Source organism: Symphodus melops (assembly GCF_947650265.1).
Source record: "Symphodus melops genome assembly, chromosome: 11".
In the NCBI taxonomy this organism is placed as follows: Eukaryota; Metazoa; Chordata; class Actinopteri; order Labriformes; family Labridae; genus Symphodus; species Symphodus melops.
The window spans coordinates 22,538,453-22,554,266 of NC_136701.1; the positions used below are offsets into that span (position 1 = coordinate 22,538,453).

The window sequence follows — 15,814 nt, forward strand, 5'->3', positions numbered from 1 at the left end:
TCTGGGTACTCTTGTGTATACAGTTTATTTCCCATGTAACAAGCAAATAGCTAAAAGCCAAATGGCCATATCCAGACCAAGAAGACAACCAGACACTTAATTATGCTATATTATACAGTTTCACTCGTCTATATATATATATATATATATATATATGACATTTCTATGGTTTCACTGAAATGCAGGATATTTATCATTTTTACTTTTCAGGAAGAGTCCCTTTCTTGTGTTACGTTCATTACTATCGGAAATTGTAAAACAGTGAGGAGGTCGACTGATATTCATCATAATGAAAGGACCACACAAACTCGGTTTGAGTGGAGGAGGTGCGATTTTCTGTTTTACCAGCGTACCTTCATGACATTGACATTTGATGAATCCGTCCACATCATCCTCACACCGTCCTGAATGGGCGGCGTCATTTCCCCGTGGTGACCTTGCAGCGCCCTGTCATTTACGTACAAAGTTAATAGTGCCTTTTAAAAACTATGTACGCATCCCAAGCCCAACCATATGAATACAAACTATCACCGTGGAGAATAATTAAAAAAAAAAAGTCTCGGTCGTATTATTTCGTTGCAAAAGAAAAGACGTCATAAAGGGTTTTAATCTCAAAAAAGGGAAGTTGTCCAGTTTCCGATGACAGTGAACGCACCCTCACGATCCAGATTCTCCATCTTCCTCCAAGAAGGAAAGGGGCCAACCTAAACCTGCTTCTTGAACCCACTATACCTGTAACCCACCCCCGCTGACACACACATCAAAAGGTATCTGAAATACTTTAATCTTTCAAGATGTATCAGGATTTCTGTATCTGTGCTTTGATGTTGATCGGTCAGTTCATCGCAAACATCCTGGAAACTGGGCCGCGGGTCACTCTCCTGTTTTCACATTTAATACTTTAATCTCAAAACTCAGCAACCACCATGACACCGGTGATGTTTAATAATGCTGTCCACCCTGCCGATGGTGTATTTATTTTCATCACCTGTCCCAGAAGTGTCTTTAAAAAATGAGCGGTTACCATGGAGCCGGTTAGCACTCAACGAGCTAACGATGCTAACGACACTGCTGCTATGCTGCTAACTAACGTTTTAAACTTGACCACAAGCAGCCCCAGTAATAACTCTGTCACGACTATTTAAGACCAAATCTACCTGTTATTTAACAAGGTAACGGTATGATAATGTTACTACAGAAGCTGTGTTTACGATCGGATAAGTTGAGCTGCATATTTTAGCTCACTAATGCTTAGATTGTTTTGAAACGTAAAGGAGAGATATCGACACAAATCACCAGTGATTATACATCAGTGCTGTGAAAAACATGAATCTTAATAACACAGTCTTCAGCTGCAGAGAAAGATTTAGAAAACTGAGGAGGCGTTGTCTTTTAAATCTGAGGCGTTGAATCACGGTGGCTTCACCAGGACAGAAAATGAAAGAGGTGAGAAGATAACAGACGAGACAAAAACTGTCCTCCAGACAGGAAGGGGGGTAAAGGAGAGAAGTTAGGCCGAAGAGGAGCGCTGTGAGTCGGACACGGGGAGGACGGTCTTCCCCTGTCTGGCTCTGGTTCTAAAAAAAATTAAATAATAATAATTGAAAGTGATGTTGGCATGAAGAGGGGGAAAAGGCGAGAAGGAAGCGTGAAGAGAAGTGATGAGTCTACTCTGCTCTCATTGTACTCTACAGCACAATGAGAAGGTCCAATCAGCTCACCTTGTTGAGAGATAAAAAAAAAAAAATCATTGTGAGAGAATCTATCTTTAACTCAATATCGTGTATTGTGAGCTTAGTGCATCGGTACATCTCCAATCTAACCAACATGTCCCAGCTGTATCGTCCAGGACGCTGCTGTCCAGCAAGGAGCATCAACTTTTTTTCTGCTGAAGCTCTTCAGTCTGGGGACACTGTGCGTTTGTTTTCACCACTTATGAACCATGTCATAAAGCTGACTGCTGATAAAAAAATTAAGTGCTGACACGCCTTCCTTGGACAGTTTGGAACTTGTCAGAGTGTTGCAACCTAGAATTTGATGTAAGTCATATGCACTTGGTGGTCTGGTACTGCAAGCTTGCATGAGGTAGAGTGGTTGTTACTCCCAATCCGACAGACTGTCTCGTGGGATGAATGTCACTCTGCAAGAACTCAGTAATAGTGACCCATTGAAAGTCATTGAGCTCTTAAGTGTAACCCATGTTTGTCTGTTCTGATTGCTCTGTGTTTTCTGATGTGCACCTTATTGCAAAAGTCGAGGTGTTCAAGCCACTTTTTAGTCATTTCACACTTTCAGAAACTTCCTGAAAGTCTCCTGGTGTTTGCAGGAGGAGCTGTATGCGTGAACGCAAACATTCGGACTTTAACCAGAGTTTCTCCTGCCAGCGTCTTAGTATATTTTTTTTTCTCAGAAAGTCTGAGTGAGCTGATGTGAGAATGCAGCAGCAGACAATCAGGAGAGTTCACTTCAAATGGGGGGGGGGGGGGGGGTTGGTGACATTTATATCCTGTGCACAGTGCATAGACTATATGCACAAGACTGATACAATCTCTGACAGGGATCGTCATATGTGAACAGCCAGGTCAGGAGAATTTAAGGAGCACTCCTCCTGAAGTTATCTAGATATGTTTTAAGTGTATATGTTTAAAGCATACAAAGATAAAAAGATCAGAAATATAGGATTATGCATGACCACATGAAGCTTTCAAAACAATCACATCTTTAAACTAATCCTAAAAGGAATTGGTAACCACCAGTGAAGGAAGAATGACAGTGATGTTCCTGTTTGTTTCTTCTCGTGTGGGTTACTGAATTTAACACAGGAATGTTTCAAGTAATACAGTGTGTTTCCTCTGCACAGGCTTAAAGGACCACAATCATGACGGACTCCAAATATTTCACAACGAACAAAAAAGGTGAGGAAAGAAAGAGCTGGTGTTATTAATACTGTTTCATGGCTGCACTGGATGAAAACGTTGAATTTGAATTGCTTAAAGTCTAAATCAGAAGTCTTCCCGTTTGTGCTGCTGTCAACGCTCTGTGCGATTCGGTTTGCAGGGGAGATCTTTGAACTGAAGGCAGAGCTGAACAATGAGAAGAAGGAGAAGAGAAAAGAGGCAGTGAAGAAGGTCATCGCTGCCATGACTGTCGGCAAGGATGTCAGGTAACCCTCGCACATTTAAACTCTGACATGATCCCAATCATTAACCATGTCCAGCAAATCAAAACAACCTACGAGGAACAGCTCACTTGATATTGTTTTTCCTCATCCCCTTAACACCAGTCAATCTTAAATGTACATTTGAAAGAAGGGTATATAATATATGTGGTTATTGGCAGGGTCTGCTCTTGTGGCAGAAATCATTTTGATTGGTCCACCTCATCAGTCAATGAAGTGGACACATAAGCAAGACGTCTGTGTTAAAGCATCAGCAGGTTCTTACAAGTCAATGACAAAGTGAACACAGTGTTGTGAAGGGAGGTGAGAAATACAGAAATGGTTTAAAAATCAGGCATCAAAGTTTTCTGTGTGTTCATTCAATATAAGAGCCATTAGGCCGACTCGTGAATGACCTTGAGTAACCCTAAGGTGAACAATGATTCTCACAAGTCTGACGAAGACCTCTGTGCTGTGCTGCCAGTTCTTTGTTCCCAGATGTGGTGAACTGCATGCAGACGGACAACCTGGAGCTGAAGAAGCTGGTCTATCTCTATCTGATGAACTACGCCAAGAGCCAGCCGGACATGGCCATCATGGCCGTCAACAGCTTCGTCAAGGCAAGACCCGAAATGAACCTGGATTTGATTTTTAAACCCTTTATTAGAATGACTCAATCCACCAATACTGTCATTAATGATGCTGAACACAAACCGATTTGTATTTCTGATCTGATCTTGCTCTCACTGAATTCTAGCTATTTGTAAAATGTAAAGTGACTGTCTGGCTCTTCAGGACTGTGAGGATCCCAACCCTCTGATCCGAGCTCTGGCCGTGCGCACCATGGGCTGCATCCGTGTGGACAAGATCACTGAGTATCTGTGTGAGCCGCTGAGGAAGTGCCTGAAGGACGAGGATCCATACGTGAGAAAGACGGCAGCTGTTTGTGTGGCTAAACTTCATGACATTAACGCCCAGATGGTAGAAGACCAGGGCTTCCTGGACTCCCTGAGAGATCTCATTGCTGACTCAAATCCCATGGTAGGTTTCAGTTTCTAATTTTAGCGTTTCATTCGTGCAAAGATCATGATGGAAACATCTTTTGACTAAGATTCAACACAATCATGTGCAAAGAGGTCAAAAATTGAGCAAACAATTGAGTTGTTCTGTTCTTCTGATATCTAACTGGTGCGTCTAAGGTTTTCATCACTGAACGCCTCTGTCCTCCTTCAGGTTGTGGCCAACGCAGTCGCCGCCCTGTCTGAGATCAGCGAGTCTCACCCCAACAGCAACCTGCTGGATCTCAATCCCCAGAACATCAACAAGCTGCTGACGGCTCTGAACGAGTGCACAGAGTGGGGACAGATCTTCATCCTGGACTGCCTGTCCAACTACAATCCCAAGGACGAGCGTGAGGCCCAGAGGTAGTTCTCACTGTGACTGAAGTTTGTTCTGATCGACCAGCGTGAAGAAATGATGACAGAAGAGACACTCGCTTTCCTCTCACTGTAAGGTCACTGTAAGGTCACTGTAAGGTGGTTTCTCAGAGACGACTGCTCTGTCAGCTCTCGAGCCTTTCCAGTGTAATAATCCAGACTCTCACTGACACTGTTCCTTACGGGGAACAGTGTCAGTGTGCGTTTTGGGATTTTATGACTTTATTATTTTGCAGCTGTAGAGAGGAAATAGACCTCCTGACAGACAAATATGCACATTGAATAGTTTAACTAGTTGTTTTTTTTCACCTGTTAATTCTCGATACTTAAAAGCAACATTAAAAGCTGAAAACTGCAGCCAAACACTACTCCTCCTTTTTTGAGTTATGACGCTCCGACTTGATTCAGAATATTGAGACGTCACTGACTCTGACTTTTGCCTGCTCTTTTTTTTTTTTTTTCGAAGCATCTGCGAGCGTGTCACTCCCCGGCTGTCTCACGCCAACTCAGCCGTGGTGCTGTCAGCTGTGAAGGTGCTGATGAAGTTCTTGGAGCTGCTGCCCAAGGACTCCGACTACTACAACACCCTGCTGAAGAAGTTATCCCCACCGCTGGTCACCTTGCTCTCCGGAGAGCCTGAGGTCCAGTATGTGGCTCTGCGAAACATCAACCTCATTGTTCAGAAAAGGTGCGTGGTCATGTGGTCGTTTTTCCTGCAGTGAACTTCTTCTGAATGATACAAGAACATAACGCGCTCCCTTATGTTGCGACGCCTTGTCAAATTAAACCCTCAGAAAAAATGTAAACAAATGAATTAAATCTTTTCAATGTGGTCAAAATTCGCTGATTATTAATAACTATTTAGAGACACACTCTTCTGCTGAGCTACACAGTGAATGTTTGAATTGCTTTATGTTTAGGCCAGAGATCCTGAAGCAGGAGATAAAGGTGTTCTTCGTCAAGTACAACGACCCAATCTATGTGAAACTGGAGAAACTGGACATCATGATTCGCCTGGCCTCTCAAGCCAACATTGCTCAGGTACCTTAAACACAACACGCACACCTTGTTTGGAAGGATAGCTGTGCTCCAGGGCTTTCCTCTGTCGCTCAACAATTAAGGTCATGAGGACGTATTTGTGAGGTGATGGACACCCTGCTGTTCTCCGTCCTTCTCAGGTACTGGCTGAACTGAAGGAATATGCGACGGAGGTGGATGTTGACTTTGTACGCAAGGCTGTGCGAGCTATCGGACGCTGCGCCATCAAAGTGGAGGTGAGAAATTCAACCACAGCTGATGTGAGCATTACGAACGATATTAAACACGACAGCTCACTCAGTCTTCGCTGAAAGAGAAGATCACAGTCACACATAGCGTCCAGTCTAACAATACTTTGAGCCAATGCAGACAAATGTGATGAAGTATGACCTTACGATGAGTAGTGTTGACTCCACGCCTCCTTCCTGTTCCTCTGCAGCAATCAGCTGAGCGCTGTGTCAGCACCCTGCTGGACCTGATCCAGACCAAGGTCAACTATGTTGTTCAGGAGGCCATCGTGGTCATCAGGGACATCTTCCGCAAATACCCCAACAAGTATGTTTCCCTGTGATCCTCTGAGAACTGTTTAACACGTGGTGACGAATGTTCTTGGGTTTCCACGCTGTCTGACACACATGAGGGTTTTTATTCTCGTCCTGTTTTCTTGTTAGTTTTGGCTTTGAGCAGCGTTCGTTCTGACCACTGATGTACCGCTGTTTTTCAGGTATGAGAGCATCATTGCCACGCTGTGTGAGAATCTGGACTCCCTCGATGAGCCTGATGCTCGTGCTGCCATGATTTGGATTGTCGGAGAGTACGCTGAGAGGATCGACAACGCCGACGAGTTGCTGGAGAGCTTCCTCGAGGGCTTCCATGATGAGAGCACTCAGGTGGGTTGGTCAGAAAAAAAACATGAGGAATTTATGTCCACGTCTTTATTAATAACCAACTTTGGTGTGGTGGGATTTACAGGTCCAGCTCACTCTGCTCACCGCCATCGTCAAGCTGTTCCTGAAGAAGCCGTCTGAGACTCAGGAGTTGGTGCAGCAGGTTCTCAGCCTGGCCACTCAGGTGAATGTTCTTTTTTTTTTGCCTTTAGACGGGACATCTGAGAGACAGGGAATGCTGGGAGATGACATGCAGCAAAGGGGCTGAGGTCATATTTGAACCCACGACAGGCTGCTACGAGGACGGTAGCCTCAGTACATGGAGCGTGCAACATAAGCGCTCGATGATCTGCTGGCCCTGTCTTCTTCTTCAGCTTAAAGTCAGACAGTTTGTTTCTTAAATTTAGTTTTAGACTTTGTTTCAGCTAAAGCTACTGGAACACCGCTAGAAAAAAAAGATCTCTTAGCAGCTGGTCCTTCGATGCATTGGGGGGGAAAAAAACGTTCTGCTCTTCTGCAGGACTCTGACAACCCCGACCTGCGTGATAGAGGCTACATCTATTGGCGTCTGCTGTCCACCGACCCTGTGACGGCGAAGGAGGTGGTGCTGTCAGAGAAGCCCCTGATCTCAGAGGAGACGGACCTGATTGAGCCCACCCTATTGGACGAGCTCATCTGCCATATCGGCTCCCTGGCCTCCGTCTATCACAAACCTCCCAGTGCGTTTGTTGAGGGCAGCCACGGAATCCACCGGAAGCACCTTCCTGTGCAGCACAGCAGGTAGGACACAAAAACAACATCTGACTGTTTTTGGCTTTGTGGCACCGTTGAATCAGTGTGTTCGCCTTCACTATGACTGTTGCTGAGGCTTAATGGGGGGACAGAGTGATCCCCCCTCTGTACCATCTTCACGAGGTAATAACAAAGGCTTTACACAGGCGGAACGGCATCAGCTGAGTCAGCAGGTTAACACAGCGCTGTGTGTGCATGCATGTCTGTGTGTGGAGCTCCCGCTGTGCTTTGCAGAAGCAATTATTGAGACAAACCATCTATGATTTTTAATATTGCCTTTATGTTGTTACAAAAATGTTGGGCTTTTCTTTTCAATCTGGCAATCGACTCTGAATATAAATCAAGTCATTAAAAAATAAGTTGATCCCATCCATGTTTTTAAACTAATATAAAAGGTTTTTACAGTCTAACAGCAGCTGCAGCAGTGATGTGGACTGTGCACACGGTCCTTTTTTCTTGCTCATATTAAGCTCCACCAACTCCTCTGTAGAGCAGGACATTGTGCAACTCCAAGATATTGTCACATGTCTCACTAATATTTAATAGGGAAGCCTGTTTTTTAATTAAAAGCACATTCAGCGCTCCTTATTGACAGGCAACGTTGGACAGATGGTTAAAAACCTGCACGGCTTGCAGGATAGTATTTTCAGAATTGGGACACATTAAAATAATCTACGATCGGATCTTCATAGAGTCAAACCCACTTCTTAGCTTTAACGTCTGTCGACGTTCAGGCCGTGTCGATTTTAAACCTGCTCCTGCTTCCTCCTGTGACAGCATCGACACCGGGGAGAGCCCAGTGAGCGGCGGGCCAGCAGCTGCCATCGATCAGCCACATGTGATCCCCAGCCAGGGTGACCTGCTGGGTGACCTGCTGAACCTGGACCTGGGCCCACCAGTCAATGTGCCCCAGGTCTCCTCCATGCAAATGGGCGCAGTTGACCTTCTGGGAGGGGGCCTGGACAGTTTGGTGAGCACTGACACACTTACATGCACATCCAATCAGAGAACGGGGCTGCAGACTCAAGTCGGCTTACAGACGAGACAATCAGGTCTTTAAATGATCAGTTGGATAAGTAGGATGATAATTTGATTTCAGCAGAGGTTTACTTAAACAAACAGGGTTTCCATTTAAAAGACTGAATTTGGGGCAGTGTGACAATGACAGCCTCACCCTTGAGTCTTCAGATCGGGTCAAACAATAATTCGTTAAACTCTGTATTCTGCAGCAATCTGAACAAAGTTTATCTGTAATTGATCTGAGGATGTTTCTTTGTTAATTAATGGTTAAAAGCCTGTAAGACTGAGTCCAAGTGTGAGGACAGTATTCTGTATGTAGTAAAGGGAAACGTGCTTCCACATTATTTTATTGCATCAGTACATTTCTTCCATTTCAAAGACCTGCTGCACATCCCGCTGTCTTTGCTGTTTGAGTATTTTTGTGTTTTATTAAACAAAATAACAAACTTCAATTTAAATGTTTTAAAATGTTTGGACAACCTTTTCAGGCTTCTTGTATTCTTACACGGTTAATGGTTGCTTCTCACTTCTTCAAGCCGCTGAAGTAACTGGACTTCTTCGTAACCTTCTTGCAGATTTGAAGGTCTCATTATTTCATGTCTGACTTAACATGTGAAGCTGCTTTTTTCCCCCCACAAAGTGCGGGTTCCTCTTGATGGGTTGCGGTTGCTAAGAAAGTCTCTGTCTCTGTCTTTGTTTGGTCTGTCTGTGATGCGGTCTTTGGGGGCCTCTCTTCTCTCCTGTAGCTGGGGGGAGACCTGGGCGGAGGTGTTGGGGGAAGTCCAGCAGTAAGTCCTGCCCTTGTGTTTGGCGGTCTGCCTGTCTGCATGCTTTTCTAAATTTAACCCCTCACAAACTCAAACCAACCTCTCAAGTTAACACCAAGTTTGTGAACCTGGCTTGTTTGTCCCACACTCGGGTATTAACCACCGTCAAGTTCTGTCTGCATGTTTTATTCCTTTCTCTGGCCGAGAGAAGTCAACGATCAGTTTGAACTTCCACTCATTTCTGTCTGGAAAGATGTTTCAACCTGCTTAACGCAAAATCGTTTTACGCATACAAAAAAGATCACTGACAGATCAATTTATCACGTGTGAGAAAAAAAAACAGCACCACTGTTGTTCACTGAACAGAAATAGAGGCAGAATCTGAAAAGACACTGATGTAGGAAGTCAGTCGTTCTCATGTAGGCTTTGCTGATTGGTCCGTCAGAAGGATAGGCGATATGTTAAATATACCATAAGACCAAATATACTAAAGATTTGCCTACTTTATTTTGGTTTGTCCCGTTTCCAGAGTAGAGACTTTTTATTCTTTTTGTTATTTTAGGACCGCGTACGAAAAACTGCACGTCAATGATTTTGTTGTAACTTTACTCGTATCAGATTAAATGTAGGCTCATTATAACTTGTAAGTAAACGCTCATAAACATCAGATCACTGAAAGTTCTCACCTCCACGATTGAGCTTCTCACTATCACGAGTGTCGCCGTAGTTCACGTTGTTTTCTCTCCTCGTCATAGAGTGCCGTTAGTCGTCTGTTCCTTTGGCATGCCTTTAGATTGTCTGTGTGAATCTGTTTGTAGGTTAGAAAATAATTTGTCCTTGATGCTTGTGGTGATGTTGGTCACTTACTTTTGAGTGTTTTGTGTTTTTCTTGTGATTGGCCCAGGTGGGACAGAACTTCATCCCCTCATCTGTCCCCAGCACGTTCGCTCCATCACCTACACCTGCACCTCCGGCCGTCAGCAGCAGCGGCCTCAACGACCTGTTTGAGCTCTCCACAGGCATGGCCGTCACCACTGGAGGCTTCGTCGCTCCAAAAGCAGTGAGTGCCTTTTAACTTTTGTCTCAGCAAGTCGTCTAGAGTTCATTTCATACATTGCGTTTCACAGAGAAGCTCACGTTTGAAAGATTTATGAAGTGACAGGCTCTTCCTCACACTTGCTTTCCTTACCTATTTGTGTTTTTTGGATCCAGCACCCACTGAGGGATGTGCATGTTTTTTTAAATGTTATTTTACTTGAGCACTGCACCATATCTTATATCATATAATGTAAAAAAAAGCTTGAGTAAGGACCTGTGGCTCCTTTCCTTCATCGTCCTGTCTCTAAAACAAAGACATAAAAATCTCATGATTTACTCATTTTTTCTTTGTTTTTGCAATTCAGTGGTCAATTCTTATTTAATTCTAAATAATTGAGTGGAGGCTTTTACAAATATTTGAGATGACATCGCATTTGGACATGACAGCGTGTTACTGACGTGGTTCTTTCTTCACCAGGTCTGGTTGCCTGCAGTTAAAGCCAAAGGACTGGAGATTTCTGGAACCTTCTCTCGCCGCCAAGGCCACATGTACATGGACATGACCTTCACCAACAAGGCGCTCCAACACATGACTGACTTCGCCGTCCAGTTCAACAAGAATAGGTCAAAGAGATAACTGACTGGAGAAGTTGTATTTATCTACAATACTTCACTTCCTGTCACAAACAGCAGAGCTGCTGTGTTAGCATGCTGTGTTAGCGTGCTGTGTTAGCATGCTGTGTTAGCGTGCTGTGTTCCTTTGTTGTTTTTGCAAACAGGTTCTGAATACCACGTTCATGTTAGTGTGTTTGTTTGTTTCGTGTAGTTTTGGTATGATTCCTACCAGTCCTCTGCCCGTTCACACTCCACTGATGCCCAGCCAGACTATCGACGTCTCTTTGCCTATCAACACAATTGGGCCAGTCATGAAGATGGACCCACTAAATAATCTGCAGGTACTGAACAAGTCAAGTTTTTACACCTGGTAGTCAATACTGGCAGCAAATGTAAATAAGGACACTTTTGTTAACTAATCTGTGTCAGTAAAACAGTTTTTCCTGAGTAGACAGAACAAACAAATTTGAATGTGTGGGATCTCAGTTGACACAGTTGTTTTCATTTGAAACCCAAAATATCTGAAGTTTACACGACAATCAGAGAAGTGTTGGAATTGATCTGTTGTTGCACCAATTTCTCCGATGTCACACCGACCTTCTCCTTTGTTTTCGTGTCCACAGGTGGCTGTAAAGAACAGTATCGACGTCTTCTACTTCAGCGTACTCATCCCTCTCAATATATTCTTTGTCGAGGACGGAAAAATGGGTACGAATGTTTCTCACAACTTTATCAAAAGGCTTCTCAGCTGTCTTCACACCAACACGCCGTTATATAAAAAGACCAATTATATTTTCCACAACCATTTGAAGGTTTGTCTACCATCCCACCTCTACCCCTTCCACACTCTTCTGATTGGGTGCAGCCCAGAAGTTGTTCTGGTTCTTATTAAAGTCTTTAGACCAAATAAAGGAGTACTTCATAAAGCCGATACAAAGAGCTTACTTGAGTGAGCGGAGCTGTCTCTTCCCCTATGCTCTTGCAAGGCCAACACTTGAAGAGCGAGGCGAAAGTGAAATAATCATATACCATAGGATTTGTTAGCGTCTTACAATAACAAGCTAAAGGAAGCCCCTCCCATCAGTGTGAACACAGATCCAAGACAACCAACAAACCCTGAGGAAGTTTGACTTACTTTTTTAGTAACTTCACAATATATTTATTAAGGATATATTTAGACTCTGATATATTCATTTTTAAAATGTTGCATATTAACTTTAAGTAGAAATTAATGATACTCTGAGAATAGATTTCTTTATTATCATTATCTATTATTCTAATAATGGTTGTTTTTAAGATGGAAAAACACAAACAATGTAAGTCAACAAAATGAGTCTTTTGGGCTGCGTTGGTCGTGAGGATGAGACAGAAACATGTTGTTGTTCAATAACTGGAAAAAATGTATTTCTTGCGTCTAGATTCTGAATATTGATTATTGATTGTTTGCTTCTTCAGAGCGACAGGTGTTCCTGGCTACCTGGAAAGACATTCCCAATGAGAATGAGCTGCAGTACCAGATAAAGGAGTGCCACCTAAACGCAGGTACGTACTAAAACAAGGGAACACAGCTGTCCTCGGGTCAACGGTCATTTTTCTGATGTTCCTTGTGGAAAGAGAAGTTAATGATAACTTTATTTGTGAATTTCAATTTTCTCTCTCCTCTAAATCTTTTGGGCCTGATTTTTAGCAGAATGTCATCAAATGTATTTACATTTATTGCTGAAACTTAATTTGATTTAAAGTGGTGTTTTGTCCTGTTCAGATCTGGGCCTTTTTCTAAATGTGCCACTGTTGCAGAGAAGTTTAATATAAAAAGACGTTTTTTTCTTCTTCTACCTTCTTACAAGTTCATTACAGGACACCTGACCATGCTGTATAAAACATGACACCTGTCGACTAGGAGAACATCGAACACTATCAAAAGTCCTTTTCTTGCAAAACATAAAATTATTGATAAGCTCCTGATGTTCAGTTAAGACGAGCAAAAGATAAATGAGTATGAGTGGCTGTAATAAAAAACACAAAGAATTGTGGGAACCACGTTTAACATCAGGGCTCCTCCTCAGACAGCTGGGATCATCATATATTAAAGAAACAAGTTACACACATGTTGCTTTTTAAAAAGCCTTGGCAGGCCTCAAAGTGTACACACTGAGACCTGGTCAGAGTCCTGAAAACTGTCTCCATAAATCCTGCAGGACTGATAAACCCGCCAGCCAAAATGCAAGCTGCAACTCTTCAAAACATCTTACACTTTTTCCTGTTTTCTTTCCCCCATCTGCCTCACTTTGGATGCTGCAACATTTCCTCTGTCTCTGTAAAAGAGGGACACCTCCAACTTGTGTTTATTTGTGCCAACCTTCTCCTGAGAGCCCAGTGTTTCTTTTTAAAGGTTACCGCCTCATTTCAATAGGATCCTCTTATAGATAATTTACCTTTAATCCCCTAAAGACCCTTCTGCCATTAGTCAGTATTAGATGACGTGAACATTAGTGTTAGTATTTATAGTGATTACAGCCTGTTTTTTAGCATGGTTCCTCTGTTTTAGTTAATCAGTGGTAGCACAAAGTGGCACGACATGTTAACGTTAATTCTGGTCTTGCAGACACAGTATCAGGGAAGCTGCAGAATAACAACATCTACACCATCGCCAAGAGAAACGTAGAAGGCCAGGACATGCTCTACCAGTCACTCAAGCTGACCAATGGCATCTGGATCCTGGCCGAACTCCGCATTCAACCTGGCAACCCCAACTACACGGTAGAGTATTCAAAAAGTTGAATTTAGTACTGCGGCTTGTTAGGCTCGTGGTCAGTTTGCGATTGAACCAGAAAAGGAATATGAATATAATAAATCATCATTTCTCTATGAAAATATTTAGGTTTTTAAGATGTAATATGCAGAGTTAATTATTATTGCCTCTGTTTCCATTAATGAGTTTATATGAGTGAACTCTGCCCGTGTTGTAAGTCTGTTTTTTTTTTTTGTCTTGTCCCTGCAGCTGTCTCTGAAGTGTCGGGCCCCTGAGGTTTCTCAGTACGTCTACCAGATGTACGACAGCGTGCTGAAGAACTGACCTGTGGTTAAACTTAGCATCTCTGCTTTGTCCTGACGTCAGATAGCAGTGTTTTATTGTTTTCGGCAACCTGCAGCCAACTGCTGAAACAAAGGAATCCAAACAGAGAAGCTCGATTATTTGGGGGGAAAAAAGAAAAAAAAGTCGATCTTGTTTCCTGTTTTTTTGGCAGTTGAACGCATTAATGAATCCCTTTATTCAACTTCCATTTCAATTTTACCTTCCGGTGAAACGTGTCAGCCATTCCATCCTTAACTTGGTGTCTTAATGTTGTAAAGATGTGATTCAGTGGAAAAAGTCACAGTTTTCATGAAGCCATTGTGTTCTTTGTACTGTGTGCTGCTCTCTCTTCTTTTGGCTTTGATCTTTTTTTTTTTAACTGCCTTTTCTTCAGCTGACCAAACCGAATAACACAAGTATTGATTCATTCCTTTCGCTGTAAATGGTCGGACGTTTCAAAACCGTCAGTCAATTTGTCAGAAGCTACTGGTGTGTGTCCTGCAACTGGTTTGCCTGAGCTTATCGTTTTCATTGGACACCCTAGAAACAAAACATTGACACCATACACAGACATTCCTGCTAAGACTTCAACAAGGCTCCTTCTATTTCTTTGGACTGCGTACAGAAATGTTGTTTTTCTCAAGTGTAAAACATTTTAAAGGAGTTTAAAAACAAGCAGGAAATAATGACAGGAGATAATAGAAGTTAGAGCACTAGAATATATAATGTAACTTAGAAAAACTGGCAATTAAATGTTGTTTCCAGACTGTGAATTATAAACTACACTGCAGGTAAAATAACAAATACGCAGCTCTTTGTTTCGTCACAGTGTTTTCAAGGGTCAGAATATTCAGAAGAGAAAAATTTGAATTCCACATCCCATCCCAAGTTATGTAGACGTAAATGGAACAGGCGGACCAGAGGCGGTGGAGAAGTTAGCCCTTTCATCTTGGATGTATGAATTGCTGTAGAACCACTATACATACTAAAGCAGTGCCACTCCTTTTTCAGAATTGCACTCTTACTCCGCTGAAATGATTCTCCTTCTCACAGATCTGTTCAGTAAAACAACATCAAAGTACACCTCTTTACACATCCTCTATTGTCATTCCTATTTATTTCGCATCTACCTCTTGTGTATTTCCTTTTGACCTGGCTTTATTGTTGCTTCAAGTCTGTAATGTGATTTTAAATGCCACTGTTTTTTTTTTTTTGTGTGTCTTATTTTCATTCCATCTTTTTCAACTCAGTCTAAACCTTCGGCGAGACAGCCAACCAGTATCAGGATAAAGTACACGCGCAAATTAAATGCCAAGCTTATCTTCTAGTGCCCCAGTGTCAGTATAACCTCTAATGTTGGCGTTGTTCGTTCTCTAGGACAATAGAGTGTCTTCGCCCTAAGGCCCAGAGTTGCTTAAGTACAGTACAGAGATGTGATTGTGTCATTTTGTGTAGCCAATTAAAATGTTTCGGTATTCTCTTGACAATGAAAGAAGGCTTATCAATGTATCATAACGTGTTGGTGACACTATTTTCCTATGTAAAACAATGTATGTGTGCTTGCATGAGCCCACTGTTCATTTTAACCCTTCATTTATAATCTAATCGCCCAACTTTTTGTTCTATTGTAGGTGACATACAGTTTTAGAGAAGCATTTTTTTTCAAGCACTCCCACAAATGGAATTATATCCAAATCTGTTGGCAGCAATACAGAACGAATAGAGACGGCTATAATACCATTGTTGTAACCCTGTTGTTAATGATTTGTCATTGTCACAGTACCACATCTTGTGTCAATAAAATGTCAAATATAATATGGGTCACTATGTTTGTTTTTTTTAAATCCAATGATCCTTTATTTCATCATGCCTATAAACCCCTCTCTTTCAGCCCTGCTTAGAACAGGCTGTTTCTGTGTCTGTAGCTTTAAATATGTAAATGAGCTGTCTGACCACGAAAACACTGAGCTGTGAGAGTGTCGCCCACT

General features: G+C 42.5%; 1 protein-coding gene across 2 annotated transcripts; it reads left to right on the top strand.

Moving 5' to 3' along the window:
- Positions 1–621: 621 nt before the first annotated feature.
- Positions 622–15,641, top strand: LOC306831611 (AP-2 complex subunit beta). Of its 2 annotated transcripts, XM_079355792.1 has the most exons (22): positions 622–767; positions 2,861–2,915; positions 3,058–3,163; positions 3,642–3,777; positions 3,953–4,198; positions 4,391–4,581; positions 5,060–5,281; positions 5,514–5,634; positions 5,772–5,867; positions 6,071–6,186; positions 6,356–6,521; positions 6,604–6,702; positions 7,039–7,298; positions 8,088–8,280; positions 9,077–9,118; positions 10,002–10,157; positions 10,614–10,759; positions 10,962–11,091; positions 11,374–11,458; positions 12,206–12,292; positions 13,356–13,510; positions 13,752–15,641. In XM_079355792.1, the coding sequence occupies exons 2-22, from the start codon at positions 2,879–2,881 to the stop codon at positions 13,824–13,826; spliced, it is 2,865 nt and encodes a 954-aa protein (XP_079211918.1). In that variant the 5' UTR covers positions 622–767; positions 2,861–2,878; the 3' UTR covers positions 13,827–15,641. The 2 variants fall into 2 exon arrangements, with proteins under 2 accessions (XP_079211918.1, XP_079211919.1); XM_079355793.1 differs by lacking the exon at positions 9,077–9,118 and having other exon boundaries at positions 623–767.
- The last annotated feature ends 173 nt before the right edge of the window (positions 15,642–15,814 follow it).